The sequence below is a fragment of the Gobio gobio genome, assembly GCF_949357685.1.
Source record: "Gobio gobio genome assembly, chromosome: 7".
NCBI lineage: Eukaryota > Metazoa > Chordata > Actinopteri > Cypriniformes > Gobionidae > Gobio > Gobio gobio.
Window position 1 is genome coordinate 53,492,486 of NC_137103.1, and position 18,719 is coordinate 53,511,204.

Here is an 18,719-nt window from a genome sequence, read left to right on the forward strand (position 1 = left end):
TAATTTCTCAATTATATTATGAGCTCAAGACTTGATTACATTGAGATAATTATTACATTATAAACTCACCAAAAACGTCACAATAGCTAATAAAACATAAATATTATTTCTTTAGAGTACATTTTTAAACATCTAAATCCGGTCTTAACTACCTGCAAAATGCAACAGATTTAAACGTTCATGCAATTATTATTATTATAGATTAATATAATATATTTTTGAAATGTACTGTAAAATATGCATGAGTATTTAAATGTTGCATTTCACAGGTAGTTTAAAAATGTACTGTAAGGGAATACTAATATTTTATTACAATTGTTTATTGGTGAGGTTATAATACATTTCTCAATGTAAATATTACATTAAATTGTTATATTATGAACATTTTACAATTATTACATTGTGCATTTTTACATTATGAGTTGCTACCAAGTCTCTTCTGCTCAAGGCTGCATTTGTTTGATCAAAAAGACATTCACATAGAAAACAGATGTTTTAAATTGTAATATTTAAATTTTTTTACTGTATTTTTGATCAAATAAATGCAGCCTTGAGCAGAAGAGACTTTGTAGCAACTAAAAATGCACAATGTAATAATTGTAAAATATTCATAATATAACAATTTTACATTACATTGTGCATTTTTACATTATGCGTTGCTACAAAGTGTCTTCTGCTCAAGGCTGCATTTATTTGATCAAAAATACAGTAAAAATGGTAAAATATTACAATTTAAAACGTCTGTTTTCTATGTGAATGTCTTTACTTTTGATCAAATAAATGCATGCATTCATCTCTTACTGACACCAAACTTATGAACGATGTGTGTGTGTTTTCGAGGGGTTGTTGCATATGAACGTCCTAAACATTCGACTCTATGAAGGATCTCTTTGGTTTGATTGACGCTACATGAATGGAGGTGTTGTCTCGAGCTAAACCGGGCTGCTTCTGCATACTGTCTGTGAATGAATGAGCCATGGCCAGAACCGGTTTGGTTTCTTTATGGCAGAACTCTTTAGCATGCAGACTCCCGTTGTGCAGGCCGCCCATCGCAGGACCCTTGAGCTGCTCGTAATAAGAGCCGGATGGTTTGGCGTACATGATCTCACCCGTCAGACCGGCAGAGGCTACAAGACCTTCGGTGGAGTGACCCTGCCAGCCTCGAGGCACCGGCTGCTGAAATCGGGCCGTTTTGTCCATGATTCCCATGAACGGTCGAGGTTTGTAATCCACAGAGCCCGTCTGGCTGATTTTCGGTTTGTCCTTGGTGCGCACGTCCGGGCCTTTGTCTGATAAACTGCTGCTGGACGCCAGGCTGCTGGTGGAGCTGGAAACCCTCATGCTGGTGTCTTTTCTGAGCTCTGGAGCTCCAGAGGTCACAGACAGGACCGTCCCGTCCAGAGATGAGTGCACTTGGACATGATGAAGATCCTCAATTTCATGGCGTCCTGGATCATCGTTGGCGGGCGGTAACGGGCTGATGTCGATTCCCGGTCCGGCCTTGAGCACGCTGGAAATATGACGGCTTGGGATCGGGCTGGAGGGCGCGTATTGCGACTGGCTTTTGGTGTTTGTTGGTCGTGCAGAACCCGCCTGTATCGATCCAAGGTGCTGGTTGGTTTTGACAATCTGTGCCTGTTTGCTTGGCTGCAAAACGAGGCTCTTTTGAGCCACGGATTCCCTGTGTGGATGTCGGAGGCTTTGTTTGTGAGGCGGTGAAACTGAGCGGCCGTTAGAAGTCCTGTTTAGCGAGTAGATGCTTTGAGACCAGGCCTCAGAGTCCTCGTCCTCGTCCTCATCGATGCGCTCCGTCTCGTCCTCCTCGCGATCCGCGTGCTCCTGGTCCGCCGGCGGGTTGGACAGCCCTTGTGGTTTGCTCTGGCTGCGCTGCATCTGCTTACACTCGTCCTCCACGCGGGCCAGAAGACGGCAGATCTCACGGTTGTTCGGGCAGAGCTTGGTCGCCTCGTGCAGGTCTGCTAACGCTGCGGTGAACTGTCTGTGAGATGAGAGAGAATCGTTAGGAAAACTGAGGGCGTTTTCACATCTGAAAGTCCGCACCAAGGTCCGAACCAAAGTTCATGTTTTGATACATTTTATACATTCGGTTAGTTTTGGTTTGGTTTCACATTGCAATTATGTGAGCGCACTAAAGAACTTTACATGACACACTTGCGTCCTGTCGTCATCATCTATGTGGGCGGCATCTGGACATTGATTGGTTTGTAAACGGACGTGCGTCTGACGTCAGCATCTTCGACAAGAATGAATGAACGGACGCATATCGGTGCCACTATTGAACAATTCACATTGCTTGACCATTTTTTATTCGTTACGTTTAAAAGTGGACATTTCAAGCTTTATATACACATATTTCTCATGTTTGTGAGACGAGTAGCTGCTGAGTTTCGTTTTATTTGAGATGAGCTCCAGTTCATGTGTAAAGCATGTGATCGCTCCCGCGATTATTGTCTGCTATAGACTATTTGCTTCTTATTTATTAAATCCAGGCAATTATCTGATTAAACGTCGATTAAAATTAAGAGACAATTTATACAAAACGAAATTCACATTAAAGAAAGGCTTTCTAAGCAAAATCATAAATTTAGTTCAAAATCATTTCTGACTTTCTGTCTTCTGACATATTGCGCATCTTTTCACTTTTCATAATCAATGTAGCCAAGATTGAATTAAAAAATAACATTATAATATTTAAACATAAACAGGAACTTCCTGTAAATGGTCTGAAAGTCCGAACCATACAGAAAATGCTTTCACACTAGAAACGAACCAAACCTTTGTTCAGTTTGATCCGGACCGAGACGACCTCTTTTCTTCTGACCAAATTTCGTCTGTTTGGTCCGGACCGTGGTACGGGGAGGTTTCACACCTGCAATTTTGATTCGGACCAAACTGAAAAGTCCGAAAATCCGGACCAAACAAGGTAGGTGTGAAAACGCCCTGAGAATGGTCATGCAAACAATTCAGTCTCTGTAAACCTGATGGGGTTTTGGTTTCTTTGCCACTGTTGCCTCTGGCTTGGCTTGCTCAGTTGGGGCCACTAAATATTTCTTAATTTTTTTCAACTAAATATCCAAAAAAATCTAATTATTAAACCAAATTAACCATATAAACTTAAATTACTGATCTAAAGCCCACATTATCACTGTATGATAATGCTATACGGCTGAATAAAATACTGTTGCATTATTTTGCTGTTTAACACTGTAAAGCTGCTTTGAAACAATCTGCATTGTTAAAAGCGCTATATAATTAAAGTTGACTTGACTTGTAAGAGAGGCAGGAAAATTAACACGGTAGATCTTCAAAACAATATTACTAAACTGACAATACGCAACAATTGGGTACAATAGTCAATTATGTATCATGTTTTTGGTATGGAATGAATTATACTATGGTAATACGTTGCAATAAGGTTTTATTAGTTAACATTAGCTAATAATAAACTGCACTTTTACAGGGTCATTCCATGTCAACCAGAGGTCCCCGGCTCATATTTTTGATTTTGTTAATATTTATTCTGTAGAAAGACAAACATGAATAGTGATGAAAGCCAAAATATTAAATAACATTTTTGTATTTTGTAGAAGGGGGTCAAAATGAAAAATTTCACCTGAGATTTGGAGCCAAATTAGAGGGGTGTAAAATGACTTTTCCTTTTGGTGTTTTCATTTTAAAGTCCCTTGATGGTTCAATCCCACAGATATGGAGATCTTAACGCGACTCCATGAGTAAATTGGTCAATTGTACTCATTTTCAGTGGTCAAAAACCAAATGTGGGTCACTTTGCATACAGCTAATACTTTTTTCTTTTAAAGAGGAATGTCTGAAGAACAAATGTTGAAACTAGAAATGTATCTTGTGTTTTTCTATCAACTCAATGACATAAATCATTTTTACATCCCTGAAAATTGGCTCAATCTCAGGTGAAAATTGTAATTTTGACCCCTTCTCACTGGGTTGGTACTTCTGCCTACGTCATGCATGCCTTTCCAATTTGATTACGTAATGAGGGCGCATTGTTGGTGAAAGTATAAACATTTTTTATTTTTAGAAAATGGCGGATGGTTTGGCTAGATAAGACCCTTATTCCTTGGCTGGGATCGTGTCGAGCTCTTTGGACTTTCAAACCGTTGGACCCCATTGAAGTCACTATATGGAGAAAAATCCTGGAACGTTTTCCTCAAAAAACTATTTATTTTTGACTGAAGAAAGAAAGACATTAACATCTTGGATGCCATGGGGGTGAGTAAATTATCATTTTAATTCTGAAGGGAACTAATCCTTAAATACACGTGAGCTAACATGAACTAACAATGAACAACTGTATTTCAACATTACAGTAACAAATGTATTGCTCATGGTTAGTTCATGTTAGTTAATGAGACCTTATTGTAAAGTGTTACTGATATTAAACATTAAAACGGTTATCTTTTATTATCACTAATAACAACCATTCTTTATAATTTATACATTTTGAATGGGTTTATAATATATATTAGTGTTTTTTAAATGTTTGACCAGTTTAATGCATCGTTGCTGGATAAAAGTATTAATTTAACCCCAAACTTTGGAATGGTAGTGTATCACCGTTTTTTCACAAAAATATGAACTGAATATGGGCTGCAAGAAAAACAACGTTTCAATTTGATATTTCATGCAATTGTGAGTAGGATTGGATCTGAAGAAGGTGGTCTGACCTGCTGCTGCGTTTGGCTCGGGCTCTAGCGTAGTACGCCTCGTACGATTTGGGTTTGAGCTCCAAAGCCTTCGTGGCAAACTCCTCAGCCAAGCCAAAGTCCTGTCAGAGAGAGTGAGGAGAGTTGCTGAATTTAGATTCACACCACAGGACTGCTGAATAGCTGTAAATTGGTCTAAATAATAGGTGATTTAATTAATGAACTCTTCAGTTGTTGTTCATTGTGTCATCAATCAGAGGTGCAGACTGGAAATTGGCTCTGTATTGTGTCGGGAGACCTTTTGGAGCCGGACTATTACTTCTGAATAGACCTTCAAATCAATTCAAGCCCTCCGAGTCATTTGCGTCTTTCTCGTCGGACATTTTGAGAAGTGAAAAAACACAATCTGATTGATCCAGATCAGAAGAACTAGCAGGGGCGGTGAGCTGAGGTCTAAAGGTCCCATGTGGGGCACAAAATCTCTTTTTTTTACGTTTCGTTACAAGCTGTTCACACATTGGGCAAAAAAACCTTGCATATATATTAACTAAAATTGTAAATTGATCTAAAATAAATGTATATTTTGAAAAAATTTTATTAGATCAACATTAGAAATGTCTTAAACTAATTAAAATAAATTAAAGCTAAATACGTAAAAAAACACACTAAATAGAAAATTACTAAAACTTAATATTAATAAACACCACAATATTAAATAATACGACACTGCCAGGCTGTTGTATTTTAAAACTTTATCGTGTGGGTTATTTTTGATGTATGAAAACCTTTATATCAGAATGTTTAATAATCTGGATGTCATTTATGATGAACTTAAACGTGTCAGAGTTAAAATAACCAGCCGACTGTTGAAAAGGGAAACAAACGAGAGCTGGTGTGCGGTGAGGCGTCTGTAATGATCTCTAATGCCGGTGGCTTACATTGGTTTTCCGGCGACAGCGGGAGAGATTGAGGTACAAAGACACGCGTAGCTCCTTAAAGGCCTTCAGTTCATCACCAAAACCCTCTCTGGGAAACTTCCTCAATGCGTACTGATAGCGCTGAGCCGCTTCCTTCATCTTCCCTCTCTGAGGAGGAGAGAGAGAGAGAAAACAAGTTCATCAATCACTCAGATCATCCTGACACAAATGTCAATCTGTTAAATGTCACACACACATCATCAGCTCATTTATGCTCTGATAACAATCACTCAATGTGTCATTATGTTCAGTCCCATTTCTCCTGGATTAAAGCTCACCGCTTTAATAAGGCATGTGGAGATAATCATTCCCATAAAGCATTCAGACACTATCACATATCAAAACTCATCTTTGGAATACTTGATTATGATTGGTCAGTTGGTCAACTTCAGCTGTCAAATAGCTTAGAGTAATTATTATGCTACATGTTTCTGTTGCTCAAATTCACCCTCTTGGATGGTATTGGCTTTATAAATCAATAGTAATATTATCTTATACACCGATCAGGCACTCCTAATATTGTGTTGGCCCCACTTTTGCTGCCCAAACAGCCCTGACCCGTCGAGGTATGGACTCCACTAGACCCCTGAAGGTGTGCTGTGGTATCCGGCACCAAGATGTTAGCAGCAGATCCTTTAAATCCTGTAAGTTGCGAGGCGGTGCCTCCATGGATCGGAGTTGTTTGTTCAGCACATCCCACTCGATTGGATTGAGATCTGGGGAATTTGGAGGCCAAGTCAATGCCTCAAACTCGTTGTTGTGCTCCTCAAACCATTCCTGAAGCATTTGTGCTTTGTGGCGGCGCATTATCTGCTGAAAGAGCCACAGCCACCAGGGAATACTGTTTCTGTGACAGGCTGTACATGGTCTCAACGATGCTTAGGTAGGTGGGACATGTGTCAAAGTAACATCCACATGGATGTCAGGACCCAAGGTTTCCCAGCAGAACATTGCCCAAAGCATCACTGCCTCCCGCCATGCCTTCTTCCCATAGTGCACCTGGTGACGTGTGTTCCCCAGGTAAGCCACACACACACACCCGGCCATCCACGTGATGTAATTCATCAGATAAGGCCACCTTCTTCCATTGCTCCGTGGTCCAGTGCTTCAAACATATCAACTTTGAGGACAAAATGTTCACTTGCTGCCTAATATATCCCACCCACTTACAGGTGATAAAGAGATAATCAGTGTTATTCACTTCACCGGTCATAATGTTATGCCTGATCGCTGTATATATATTATTAAATCTATTATAATCACAATCAACATTTCTCTCACTCCATTCACCCTCATGGATGGGTCATTTATTTGAATAACATATCTATTATAATTATATTAATCAACTTTACACACAACTTGAACCTGTCCTTACTTTATACAGCAGGTTTCCTTCCTCCATGAGCTTCTGCAGGAGGATGATGAGGATGTCGGGTTTGGAGGTCGCCATCGCCCAGGCTGCGTTACCTTGGAGACAGAGAGAGAAAGAGGTGGTCTGTTACATCAAACCGCTCTTTAAAAACACAGCTTAGGAGAAGAATGTAACTGGCGTGAAAAAGTTACCTAAAGAGTGTACCTGTTCGATCATAAGGTGACGTTCTGTAGCCTGACGATGGTTTTAGTGAAAGCAGTTAAAAGAGAGAAGAATGAAAAACAGCAGGAAGAGACATGCAAAGAGAAAATACAGTGGCACACATCCAACCTCAGTCACACCAGACCAGACAGAGTCTCCAAACTTGCCATTCACACCAACAACTGCACCAGAAACACTGACACTCTCAAAGCTAGATCTCATTCATATAAATCAGGGATAAATCTCTAAGTTCAAGAGCTGTGGAAAGCTAATAATTAAATAGACACATGTATTTTTCCGAGTTGTATATAATAAATGTTGTGAAATAATTGCCTAATACAGTATTAACTCTACTTTAGTGCTGCAAGGATATTGCACAGCACCAAGATCTTCTCATCTGAGCTGTCATTGGTCTGTCACCGCTCGTCAATGTCAAAATATTTGAGATGACCAATCAAATCCAAGTAGGCGGGCTTTATGTTCACAGAAGCTGCTGAGCTCAAACTCCAGCACGACTCGACGCTTCAGTAAACAGTCAAAGTGTGAGGTAAGATATCTAAACTAACTTTTCTCTACTAAAACAACGGTCAAATATGAAATGTTTAAACTATGAAAAATAAACTTGTCTAATTTCGACATTTTGAATTGAAATAGGCCTATATTTACGTGATGTAATGATTAGTAACTGTCATTGCGAGAGGACAAGACACATTAATGATGCTGCTTTCATTAAGCATGAGATTAATAATGAATGTATACATATCGTTAATGAATTTAATACATTTGGTCACCTAGTGTTTGAAGACTTAGTAAATTAAAACATATAGGCTAAATATCAGTTAACCCTACGCAGGGCTCCAGACAAAAATATCAATTAACGAGGCATTGGACCTATAAGGGAAAAAGTTAGGCGTGAAATTTTTTTTTCAAGTGCCAAAAAAGAATAAACACGTTTTAATTTTTCACATGCAATTATATGGGCGGTGTTGAATTTCATTTTTAGCTCCTTCCATTCTTTCTCATGATGACAACAGGTTAAGTAAAAATATAATTATGATATAGTGACCCTTTCTATAGTTATTTTTATAGCTGACTGACGAGGTTATGAGCATTAAATTGCTTTTCTGAGGTAAATTTGAGATTGTTCTTAAAGGGATAGTTCACCCAAAAAGGAAAATTAGCCCATGATTTACTCAGCCTCAAGTCATCCGAGGTGTATATGACGTTCTTCTTTCAGACGAATAAAATCTGAGTTATATTAAACATGTTCAGGCTAATCCAAGCATTATAATGCCAGTAATAGTTGCTCTGTTTTTGAAGTCCATAAAAAAATGCATCTGTCCGTCTAATAACTGCTCCACACGGCTCCAGGGTGTTACTAAAGGCCTTCTGAAGCGAATCGATGCGTTTGTCTAAGAAAAATATCCATATTTAAAAATGTATTTCATTTTTTTCTATGGCTCAGCATCAGCCGTCCCCGCGCCATCACTTCCGGCGAATAAGGTCAAAATACCGACGCAATCATAGATATATACATAGATTCCTCATTAGTCCCTGCGCGGATCGGTCGAATGAGGCATCTACGTTTATATATCTTTGATCGCGCCAGTATTTTGACCTTATTCGCCGGAAGTTATGGTGTTGGGAATACTAGATGACATTCGTCTGATAAGAGGTACAAAAATAACATAAATTCTGTTGGGTTTCTCGCAGAAACCGATCGTTTCGTGTCTTAAGACGTCAATGTGTCGCCACGAGCCGCATGGTTTAATGAGGATTCGTATGTCTGTGTTTTTACTCTCATACTCTAAAATATCCCCATTATACGACTATCACACTGCAACGGTTAAGTTAAAAAATCTTCATTTGTGTTCTACTGAAGAAACAAAGACACCTACATCTTGGATGCCCTGGGGGTAAGCAGATAAACGTAAACATTTCGTTTTTGGGTGAACTATCCCTTTAAGCCGTTTTATACAAGCTCTTTCCAATGTGGAAATGCTGATTGAGCAATCTGTCAGGCCACATTAAAGAGCGCCAAAAGCTTAATTGTTTACTAAAATTAACAAACAAGTTAAGTGACATTAAAGGTGACAGTTAAGTACAAATCGTCCTGTGATTATGGATGGCTGCGCTGTTCAGGCAGTAACAGAAACAGCAAAGATTAAAATATATTGAGGATAAGAATTCATATCAGTATCAATTAAAAACGAGAATTGTTACGATTAGTTGGCGTCCACACAGCTGACATGTTTATCTGTTGTGTGCATGAAATAGACACTGGCTTCCTGCACTTTTACAGTACTGGGATGTTCATTCATTGACATATCTCTGTGGTTTTCTATCTCTCATGCTGGCACAGCCGTCAGTGTTGTTGCTTGATAGAGATGAGAGCTTTTAAAAAGCCTGATATTTTACGTTTGACATGCGTTTCTGACACGGAAAGCAGATCCTCGCTGTCTCCGTTCTCAGACTCTGAGGTTTTTTTTCACTGTAACTTTGCTGCGCACGTCAACACAACAAAAGATGTGATGGGCTACTCATCACAGAACATGCCGGTAAAAAGGCAAACAATCTTTAATCATAACATTTAAATTTATATGGTCACTAATGGTGATCTCAATAAAAATAACACTGGCAAATTAATATTTTTGTTCGAACGTTTTAGTCATAGACTGGAGCCCTGCCGTGTTTACTTTCTTCACTGACGCCGAATGAAAAGACTATCAGTCAACGCCAGCTTTAGGAGGAGAAGAGACAGGGCAAGATAAGGAGACTGAGAGAAAGAGTGATGGAGATGAGGAGAGAGCAGGTATTGACAAATAATCTACTGCCTACTGACATGGTTTAAAGCGAGTATTTCAAGATGTTTGAAGGCCAAAAAATGGATATGTAGATCAGAGAAATTAAAATGTTCTCTGGGGAGCCCCCGAACTAGCTCAGATTTGGGACCTCTGTGGTTAAAACCCTGGTTTACCTGCATGACGTGTGCGCATTAACTGACATCAGAGAACTGTGAACATGTGAATGTGATGCCAAATTATTCAAATATTATCTTAAAATCTCAGGGGAACTTAAAGCAAATATTTTACATCATAGAAGTTTGGTTGACAAAAAAGTTTGGGAATCTGATGTAAAAAGCACCTTTGACGGACACTACGGGTGGGTTGCACCAATAAGTATAAAGTTTAAATCTAGATTAAATAAAGGTTTTGTCTTGATTTTGTATTTGGGGTGTACTGGAATATGCTTTCATGCTTGATTGTTCACATATTTTACATTATTACAGCTCCTCTCTCCCCAGTCTGGCTCGAACACGCTGATTTCGATGAAGCCCCTCCCTTCAGAAATACGAAATGTGCTGTGATTGGTTAGCTGGCCGCAAGCTCTACTCAAATGTACATATGGATGGCGTCAATTTCAAACCAATTTGTGCCCAATGTAGACTCCAACAATGTTAACGAATAAGAGGATCGTGCAGAACGAATTTCACAGGACGTTTCAGAGTGGTATAGATACAATGTTATCCACCATTTTATCATATTTGTCTGAAAACTATGGTAATACAAACAGTAATCGATCACAAATTCATGGCTAATTTTCCTAAGGAGCGCTGAACCGTCTTACAAACGCAACACAAAACAAGCTGTTCTCCATAAAATGAGCAGGACACAGATCAACGGTGGGGTTATAATGTTCAGGAACAGAGTTTAAAATCAATTTGAACAACTCTCCTCAGCATTAGGAAGGTCAAACAAATGAGTTTTGGAAACATTGTGGGGAAAAAAACGCATCTCTTTGACACAGCGACAGCTCAACCAGACCTCGCACCCTTTTTTGTGTATACTGTAGGCGGAGATTATTTAATTGAGTAACATTATGACTTCATAAAATCTGAAAAAAAATTGCCTTGTAGTCCAAACGTGTCGTTGGTTGTAGTTCTTGGAAAGTGGATTGTGTTAAATTAAAATATCTCCCTTTGGAGTGGACTTTTTTTATGATCAAAAAAAGTGGACTAGCATAAAAGTAAACGTGTAAATTACTTCATTATTAAAAAGTAAATGCTCTATTATTTAAATCTCTGTTAGAGATTAACTCGCAGGTCAGGAAGTTAAAACAAAAATGGAGATTAGAATTTTAATCCCTGATTTGTTAATCTGTGTTTAGAATTAAGCGGTGCAACACATCTTGAATTAAAATAAATCCTAGATCAACAAATCCTTGATTAGCTCTACACGTTGCTAATTATAATTGCTGCAACCCACCATCTATTTAATCTTTGCTATGCTGGAAACTACTTCAGCCACTTTATTTTAATTTCAACCATGATTATTACGATTAGTTGATTGTTATTAATTTTATGTGAAGTGTAGTTTCTGCGTCATCAACAAGACTGAACAGAAATTATGTGTTTTAGGCATAAATCACCTTAAAATGTTTAAGCATCTTATCAAAGACAGCTTATAATGGCATAATAAATAATACTGAACTACTTTAGATGTTAAAAATCCTCATAAACAAAGACTATGATTGGTTGTGGGCAGATTATGTAGTTAAATAAATCAGCTCAAGTCAGTGGAAACACACACACACACACACACACGGAGAGAGATATCAGGGTCTGTGAAGTAAGAGCTTCAGGAGGAAAGATGTGATTGGCTAATGAATATCACAAGCTCACGTTATTGATGATAGTGACCATTGATTCAGTGAATCAACTCTAAACTCTGATTCAATAAAAAGGTGCCTTGATTCTATTTTACGTCTTGAATTAAAACTTGTATTACCTTAAAACATGAATATTGATAACATTTATCTGTATCACCCAGTGGAAGTGCAGATCTCACCTAGTTTGGCTCCTTTCTTCAGTAAGGTCAGCACAACGGAGGTGTTTCTGCAGCCGATGGCTCGATCCAGCGGCCTCATGCCACTGTAGTCCACATGCTCCACCACAGCACCCTTCTCAACCAGATAATGGACCTGCAGAACACACGCTTCAAATCATCAGTGTCAGGAAAAGGAGGACAGTCGCACAAAATTTGGGGTTAGTCAAGATGATTTTTAGTCAAGAAATGAATGGCAGTGGCTATTTGCACTAAGTGAAAATAGTGATATATTCTATTTACACCATGTAAAAGTAGCAGTTTTTTGCAATGTGTAAATAGGAATTACATGCTATTTATACTTAATTTTGACAGATACATACTATAGAGACGGAGCGTATTTAGGCCACGCCCACACCGGGGGGGAAAACAATCCAACGCTCTCCATTGACTTTGCATTGTGTGAGGCTGCCTCATTGTCATTTCGGACTTATAACAAAAAACAGAACAATGTCTAAAAGCTGATATTTGACAAGGTGTACAGCTAAACAAGCTAAAAAAACACAGAAATAAGTTTTTATAAGCTGTCGACCCAAAAAAAACGAGCGTTTAAGAAGATAAAAGTGGATACAGGCAATAAGAAGTGACGCTTCAGCAGGAAGAATGGGTCAATTTGGGGATCCTGACACTCAGTATGTCTCAGTATGTGTCTGTGTGCAGTAAACATTTTGTCACTGTTAAGTCAAATATCCATATGTCCGTTTTATATATGATATTTCCTGTTGCTGATTGCGTTCCCCTCTAGTCGTCGTAGTTCTCAGTGTAATATGACCTGTAGCGCTCTGTCTCAATGGCCTGAATCCACTTTTTTGTCCTTAAACGCTCGTTTTTTTGGGTCAACAGCTTATAAAAACGTCTGGGTTTTTGCTTCTGGGTTTTGTTTAGCTTGTTTGCAATTCACTTTGTCACAAATCAGCTTTTATACATTGTTCAGTTTTTTGTAATAAGTCCGAAATGACAAGGAGGCAGCCTCACGCAATGCAAAGTCAATGGAGAGCGTTTGATTGTTTTCCCCCCGGTGGGCGTGGCCTTCAGATTATGACGCGTGTCGCTCTGTCTTTATTTGCACCTTAGTATTGTTGTACATTAACAGTGTAAATTATTATATTTATTAAAATTATTAAAGGTGCAATATGTAAAAAAAATTCAGTAAAATATCCAAAGAGCACTAGGCCAGTGTTATATATTTTGTTCAATTGAGTACTTACAATATCCCAAATCTTTCCAACTATTTGTAAATCGCGAGATGCTATTTTAACCAAGGAACTGGGACGTGTGAGGGCGTGGCCTGTCGATGACATTAACTTATTAACAATCGCTCCAGCGGTTCCTCAGCTCCACAACACTCGCTCCTGCTCTGCTTCACTACAGTAACGCCAATAATCACATCAACATGATTTCTGCCCGAGTCTTGTCCTGATTGTTTCCCACCGGCTGTGAGGTGAAGACCACATGTCCCAAGATTCTGCGCTCCTACTTGGCGTCATCAAACTACGCCTTTGTTTTGAATAGGCGACCTCAAGCGGACGGAAAAGTAACAAAGTGCACCTTTAAATGGATGCCGCCTTAATGGGACAATAAAAGCTCCCTCCCTACACCTAACCCTACCCAATAAATGCTTTTATTATTATTAAACATTAAAATATGAAACATTTCTGATGAGATATGTGATGGGAAAAGGGAGAAGAGCTCGGCAAAACGCGGATTCGAACCTGGATCAATCGCATCAAAACCTAGATCTTTAAGCCTTACGCTTGACTGACTACGCCACTGAAAACGTTGAAATATGCTTGTTATTTATTTTACTCGTGTTTTTCCCAACCAGGCGGAGCCAACAAGGCATGCTATTTGCACTTAGCACTCCAGAAATTAATACTTTTATTCAGCAAGAAAGCATTCAATAGAGCAATAAAATATAACATTTTTAAAATCTATTGTTCTTTTGAACTTTCAATTAATCAAAGAATCCTAAAAAGAAAATGTATTAGTGTTAACGCAGCACAACTGTATTCAACATTGATAATAATGATATTTATTACTATCATAACTGAATGATTTCGTTATGAGTAATGATGATAAATTCAGCTTTGAATCACAGGAATAAATTACATTTTACTATATATTCACATAGAAAACATGTATTTTAGATTGTAATAATATTTCACAATATTACTGTTTTACTGTATATTTGATCAAAAGTAGTGTAGGTGACTTCTTTCAAAACATTAAAACCCTTTTGAATGGTAGTGTATACATAATTATCTTTGACTAATTATGCCTATTTATACCCCGATGTCTCGTTATTTTTCCCTCAACTGATTACCACAATAGTCAAAACAATTATCCGTTGAGATTTTAATTTCACCAAACAGCACCACGAAACGTCCATCACATTGTCAGATAACTTTACCTTCAATTCATATTGTAACTCTGCCTCGTGTTTATAACCAATTCAAAGTCTACAGCAGCAAAACCCCATTTCTCTGATAATCTGATGCATCAGTCCTGCGACTTCACTCCCGGATCAAAGATGAGCTTTAATTACAGTATGTTATTCACTCACGATGTCTGCGTCTCCGTAGAAGGCAGCCAGGTCCAGCGGTGTGCGTCCATTCTTGTCGGAGTGGTCGATAACTGCACCCTTTTCCACCAAAAACTGAACGACGTTCTTGTGTCCTTTTAAACAAGCCCAGCTGAGGGGAGTTAACCCTTCCTTATCCACCGACGCTAAAGAGGCACCTGGGAAAAGCAGAGGATGTGTCGTTTGAACTCTTGCTGGAAACGTGCCACTTTATCTCAACAAATGACTTTCAAACAACAGGTTTGCTCTTTTACTTTATTTTTTTTTAACTGTTACTGAACTGACTCGAGCTGAGTAATGACACTATTGTCTTCTGTAGAGCTGATTTAGAGCTGAATTTAGCTTATTTATTGGGATGCCCCTGCCTAAACAACTTTCTAGTCGATCAGTAGTCAATCATTTAAGTCTTAAATATATACTGGGGGTGGCATTGAAAAACCGTTTGAGTTTCAGAAAGGAGAAAGAATAAAGGTAACATTGATAAAATTGTACTAACTCACGGTCTCGATTTAAACACCCACACAATCTTATTCTATTAAACCTTCGACTAAATCACACGGGAACATTCAGATCTGCGTTTGTCAGAACCTCTAGTAAATTTCGTTGTGTTATTTTGTTTAGTTGTCTGTTCAGAATTGTGATCTCGATTTGAAATCATGATTGTCAATGTATCCAGAATCGTGCAGCTCTACACTAAACCATAATAATGAGCCTTTCAAATATAAATTAAGCTTTGCAAAAGTAATGATCGTGAATGTGTCAGAAAAAAAACAGATGGGACTGTACATTTTAATCATTTCTTAATAAACTAGCGTTTTCTGCGAAGATGATTCGTCATCTCATGGAGAAATGCACCGGGTGCTACTTTAGCTTCCGAACACTTGGATATGCGCCTAATAATAGCACATTTTTAAATAGCCATGTAAAGTGGCTAACGTTAGGCTCCTGCTTACATGTTTCAAATGATAAGCCATGCCTGAGGTCGATGGATGATAGGTGAACGTTTGGATTTCCTGCCCGATATACTGTAATTTCCACATGGACCCGCCGTGATACGATCTGTGTTGTGAAGTCTTTTTTTTCTATGACTAACCGACTATTTACATTTGGTCGACTGAGCTTCTTCTCATCGACTAACATTTAGTGGGTCAGCCCTACCCAGACAGTAACATAGTGTCAGCCCACATCTGGTACACATCATGTACCAGATGTAGGGCTGTCCGATTATGGCAAAAATCATAATCACGATTATTTTGGTCAATATTGAAATCATGATTATTTAACAATTATTGGCGGGTGATATGATCAAAGTCTTATCATTCATTCATTGTAAATGTCAGTGAAATTTCATACTTATCGATACTTCAGTAAAAACTAACACTAGGTTCATTTAGGGCTGTGCAATTAATCGAATTTCGATTTCGATTTCGATTTTGCCTCCCAACGATCACCAAAATAGTACAATCGAGAAAAAACGATTATTTTGCCTTGCGTTCTGAATGAAACGCGCACGCGCACATCCGCCCCTCCCGAACCCACAAACTTTTCAGATCGGGAGTCTCGTGTGCATATCATCCGCTGGAATTTAAAAACTCGGCGCGAGTAAAGATGGCAGAAGGAGGGCAGTTACAGCAGCGTTTGGTGAGCAAAAAAGGCAAAACCAACTCCGTTGTCTGGGAACAGTTTGGCTTCGAGGAATCAGACGACGAGCAGAAACATGCTAAGATTGTCAAACAACAAAAGACAAGGACACCACTCACCGCTCTTGATTGAATAGCTTTTGTAAGTTTAATAGGATTAATCTTTAATTTATGCACTCAAATATGCAATGTTATTTTACATTTGATACATTTCTGTACCTGAAAACTAATGTTAGACGTACATGAAAAGCATAGCCGAACCATATTGTTGATCTTATTTATTTGTGGTTATCATTTTTACGTGAATACTTTTATACTTTGATTCGAATATATGTTATATTATTTATTTTAATAGTTCAAAAAGTACAACAAATGTTACAATTTCAATTGAATTGTTGAAAGGTGTATTTTTAATAAATACAACACATTCCCAAAGTCATGTGAAATAATCGTGTTACATAATCGTGATTTCAATATTGACCAAAATAATCGTGATTATGATTTTTTCCATAATCGAGCAGCCCTAGGTTCATTAATGTAAGTCAAAAGTTCTCAAAGACTAGTTAACAGTCAGCAATAAAATAAGAACAAAGAAACTGAACAGACAAAAAAACACAACAGAACAAAAATACAACTGAAATAAACAGTGCTTTAGTTTTTCAGGAAGATGTTCAGATAATAGCCTACAACAGAAACTGAATAAAGTTAGCAGATGTAAAATAACACTACTGTATACATTAAATATAGACTTTAAAACTACAGCTTATTCACTCAAGAGCAGTGAGTGATTTTATCTTTGTCTTTTCTAGTTTTATTAACATTAATAACTGCAGCAGATTTATTAGGCTGCTGTCACTTTTATGCTGCGTTCACACCAAACGTGAATAGAGCGCCAGGAGCGAGTGATTTCCATGTTAAGTCAATGGAAAGGTGCGTTGATGCGCGTCTGGAGGTCCTGCAGCACGATAGATGCGTTACGCGTGGCGCGATTACACCTCATTCGCATGTACAGTTCGCGCAAATTTTTTACGGGAATTAAGCGTCTTGCGCGAATGGGGCTTTCTGTGCATTGCTTTCTGGGCTATTAATGTTTTAATATATATTTTTAATGAAAATGAAAAGAGGCACGAGTGGTGTTTTATGACATTTCTCCTGGAGCATCTTGAACGCGCATCTATTTAGCTTCAAACGCTCAATTTATACACGCGTCCAAATTCGCTGTGGACGCGCGACTGGATTCAAAATGTTCAAGCGTCCAACTAGACGCGATTTTGACACTTTATTCACGTTTCGTGTGAATTAAGCGCTTCGCGCAAGTGATTTACATGTTCATTCAAAGACGCGAATAGACATTCTGCGGTGCGAATTGAGCGTTTGGCGTGTGATTCGCGCAAGTTGAAAAATCTGAACTTTGGCGGATATTTGTGCCGCGTTAACCAAGCTTGCTCTAGTAGTGACAACAATGAGGACAAAATCATATGTGGACACCCGGAGCTGTACGATACATCTTCGTACTTTATAGAAACAGGAATGAAAAGGATCTTGCTGAGGAGGTCAGACAATCAAGTTGTAAAAAACGCACTTTACTCAATTTGAGCTATACATCGGGTGATATCAGGGTGATTGGGACACTTTTTGCCATTGAGATGACTTGGAAAAAGTGTCCCAATCACCCTGAATTCACTCTATTGAGACTACAAGTTAGCTAAACCCGGCAAATTGAGCTTATTCGCCGTATTTTAAAACAATCCATGTCAGCCATTTCACAATGAGACGAGCCAGCTGGCAGAAGCCCCTCCCATTACACGAATCTGCGTCTGTTGTGAAGTGAATGTCACGCGCGAATGAAGCGAGTAAACTCAAAATGCTCAAGCGTCCAACTACTATTTATTCACGCAAGTCGCGTCTGGTGTGAACGCACAATAACACACGTGCTCTTTCTCAGTGTTTACGAGGATACATACAAAAATGGCATTTCGACATATTTTGTGTGTGGGCTATTTGTCCGTTTAGGTGCGTATCTTAAGCCCACAGTATCCTTCTCGGCCCTAACCAGATGTGTCCCAACACTATGTTGCTGTCTGGGTAGTTATTTCCCTGTTTATTACTGTGAAGCTGCTGTACTGTATAAAGCGCTATATAAAGAAAGGTGGCTTGACTTTGTTGCATTATAAAAGCTGAAGATTATGCGGATGAAAAAAAGCTTCATGCCACTCACCTTTAGACAACAGGAAGTCAGCCGTGCTGAGATGCCCCTCACACGCGGCCACCATCAGCAGAGTGCGGCCCTGCTTGTCACTCACATTCACATCCGCCCCATGCTGCAGCAACAGATCTGCAATCTGCAAGACAATTCATTAAACAT

General features: G+C 38.7%; 1 protein-coding gene across 3 annotated transcripts in view; it reads right to left on the reverse strand.

Moving 5' to 3' along the window:
• Nucleotides 1–660: 660 nt before the first annotated feature.
• The window catches only part of tanc1b (tetratricopeptide repeat, ankyrin repeat and coiled-coil containing 1b), a 321,757-nt gene continuing 303,698 nt past the window's right edge, over nucleotides 661–18,719 (reverse strand). For 2 of the 3 annotated variants that reach the window (XM_079822411.1, XM_079822413.1), the window contains 8 exons: nucleotides 18,573–18,696; nucleotides 14,697–14,872; nucleotides 12,098–12,230; nucleotides 7,254–7,283; nucleotides 7,053–7,144; nucleotides 5,639–5,785; nucleotides 4,722–4,822; nucleotides 661–1,999 (listed from right to left, as the gene is read on the reverse strand). In XM_079822411.1, coding sequence (XP_079678537.1) covers nucleotides 862–1,999; nucleotides 4,722–4,822; nucleotides 5,639–5,785; nucleotides 7,053–7,144; nucleotides 7,254–7,283; nucleotides 12,098–12,230; nucleotides 14,697–14,872; nucleotides 18,573–18,696 — 1,941 coding nt within the window. In that variant the 3' untranslated portion in view covers nucleotides 661–861. The remainder of the gene's footprint in view (nucleotides 2,000–4,721; nucleotides 4,823–5,638; nucleotides 5,786–7,052; nucleotides 7,145–7,253; nucleotides 7,284–12,097; nucleotides 12,231–14,696; nucleotides 14,873–18,572; nucleotides 18,697–18,719) is intronic. The other variant, XM_079822412.1, reaches the window with a different exon arrangement.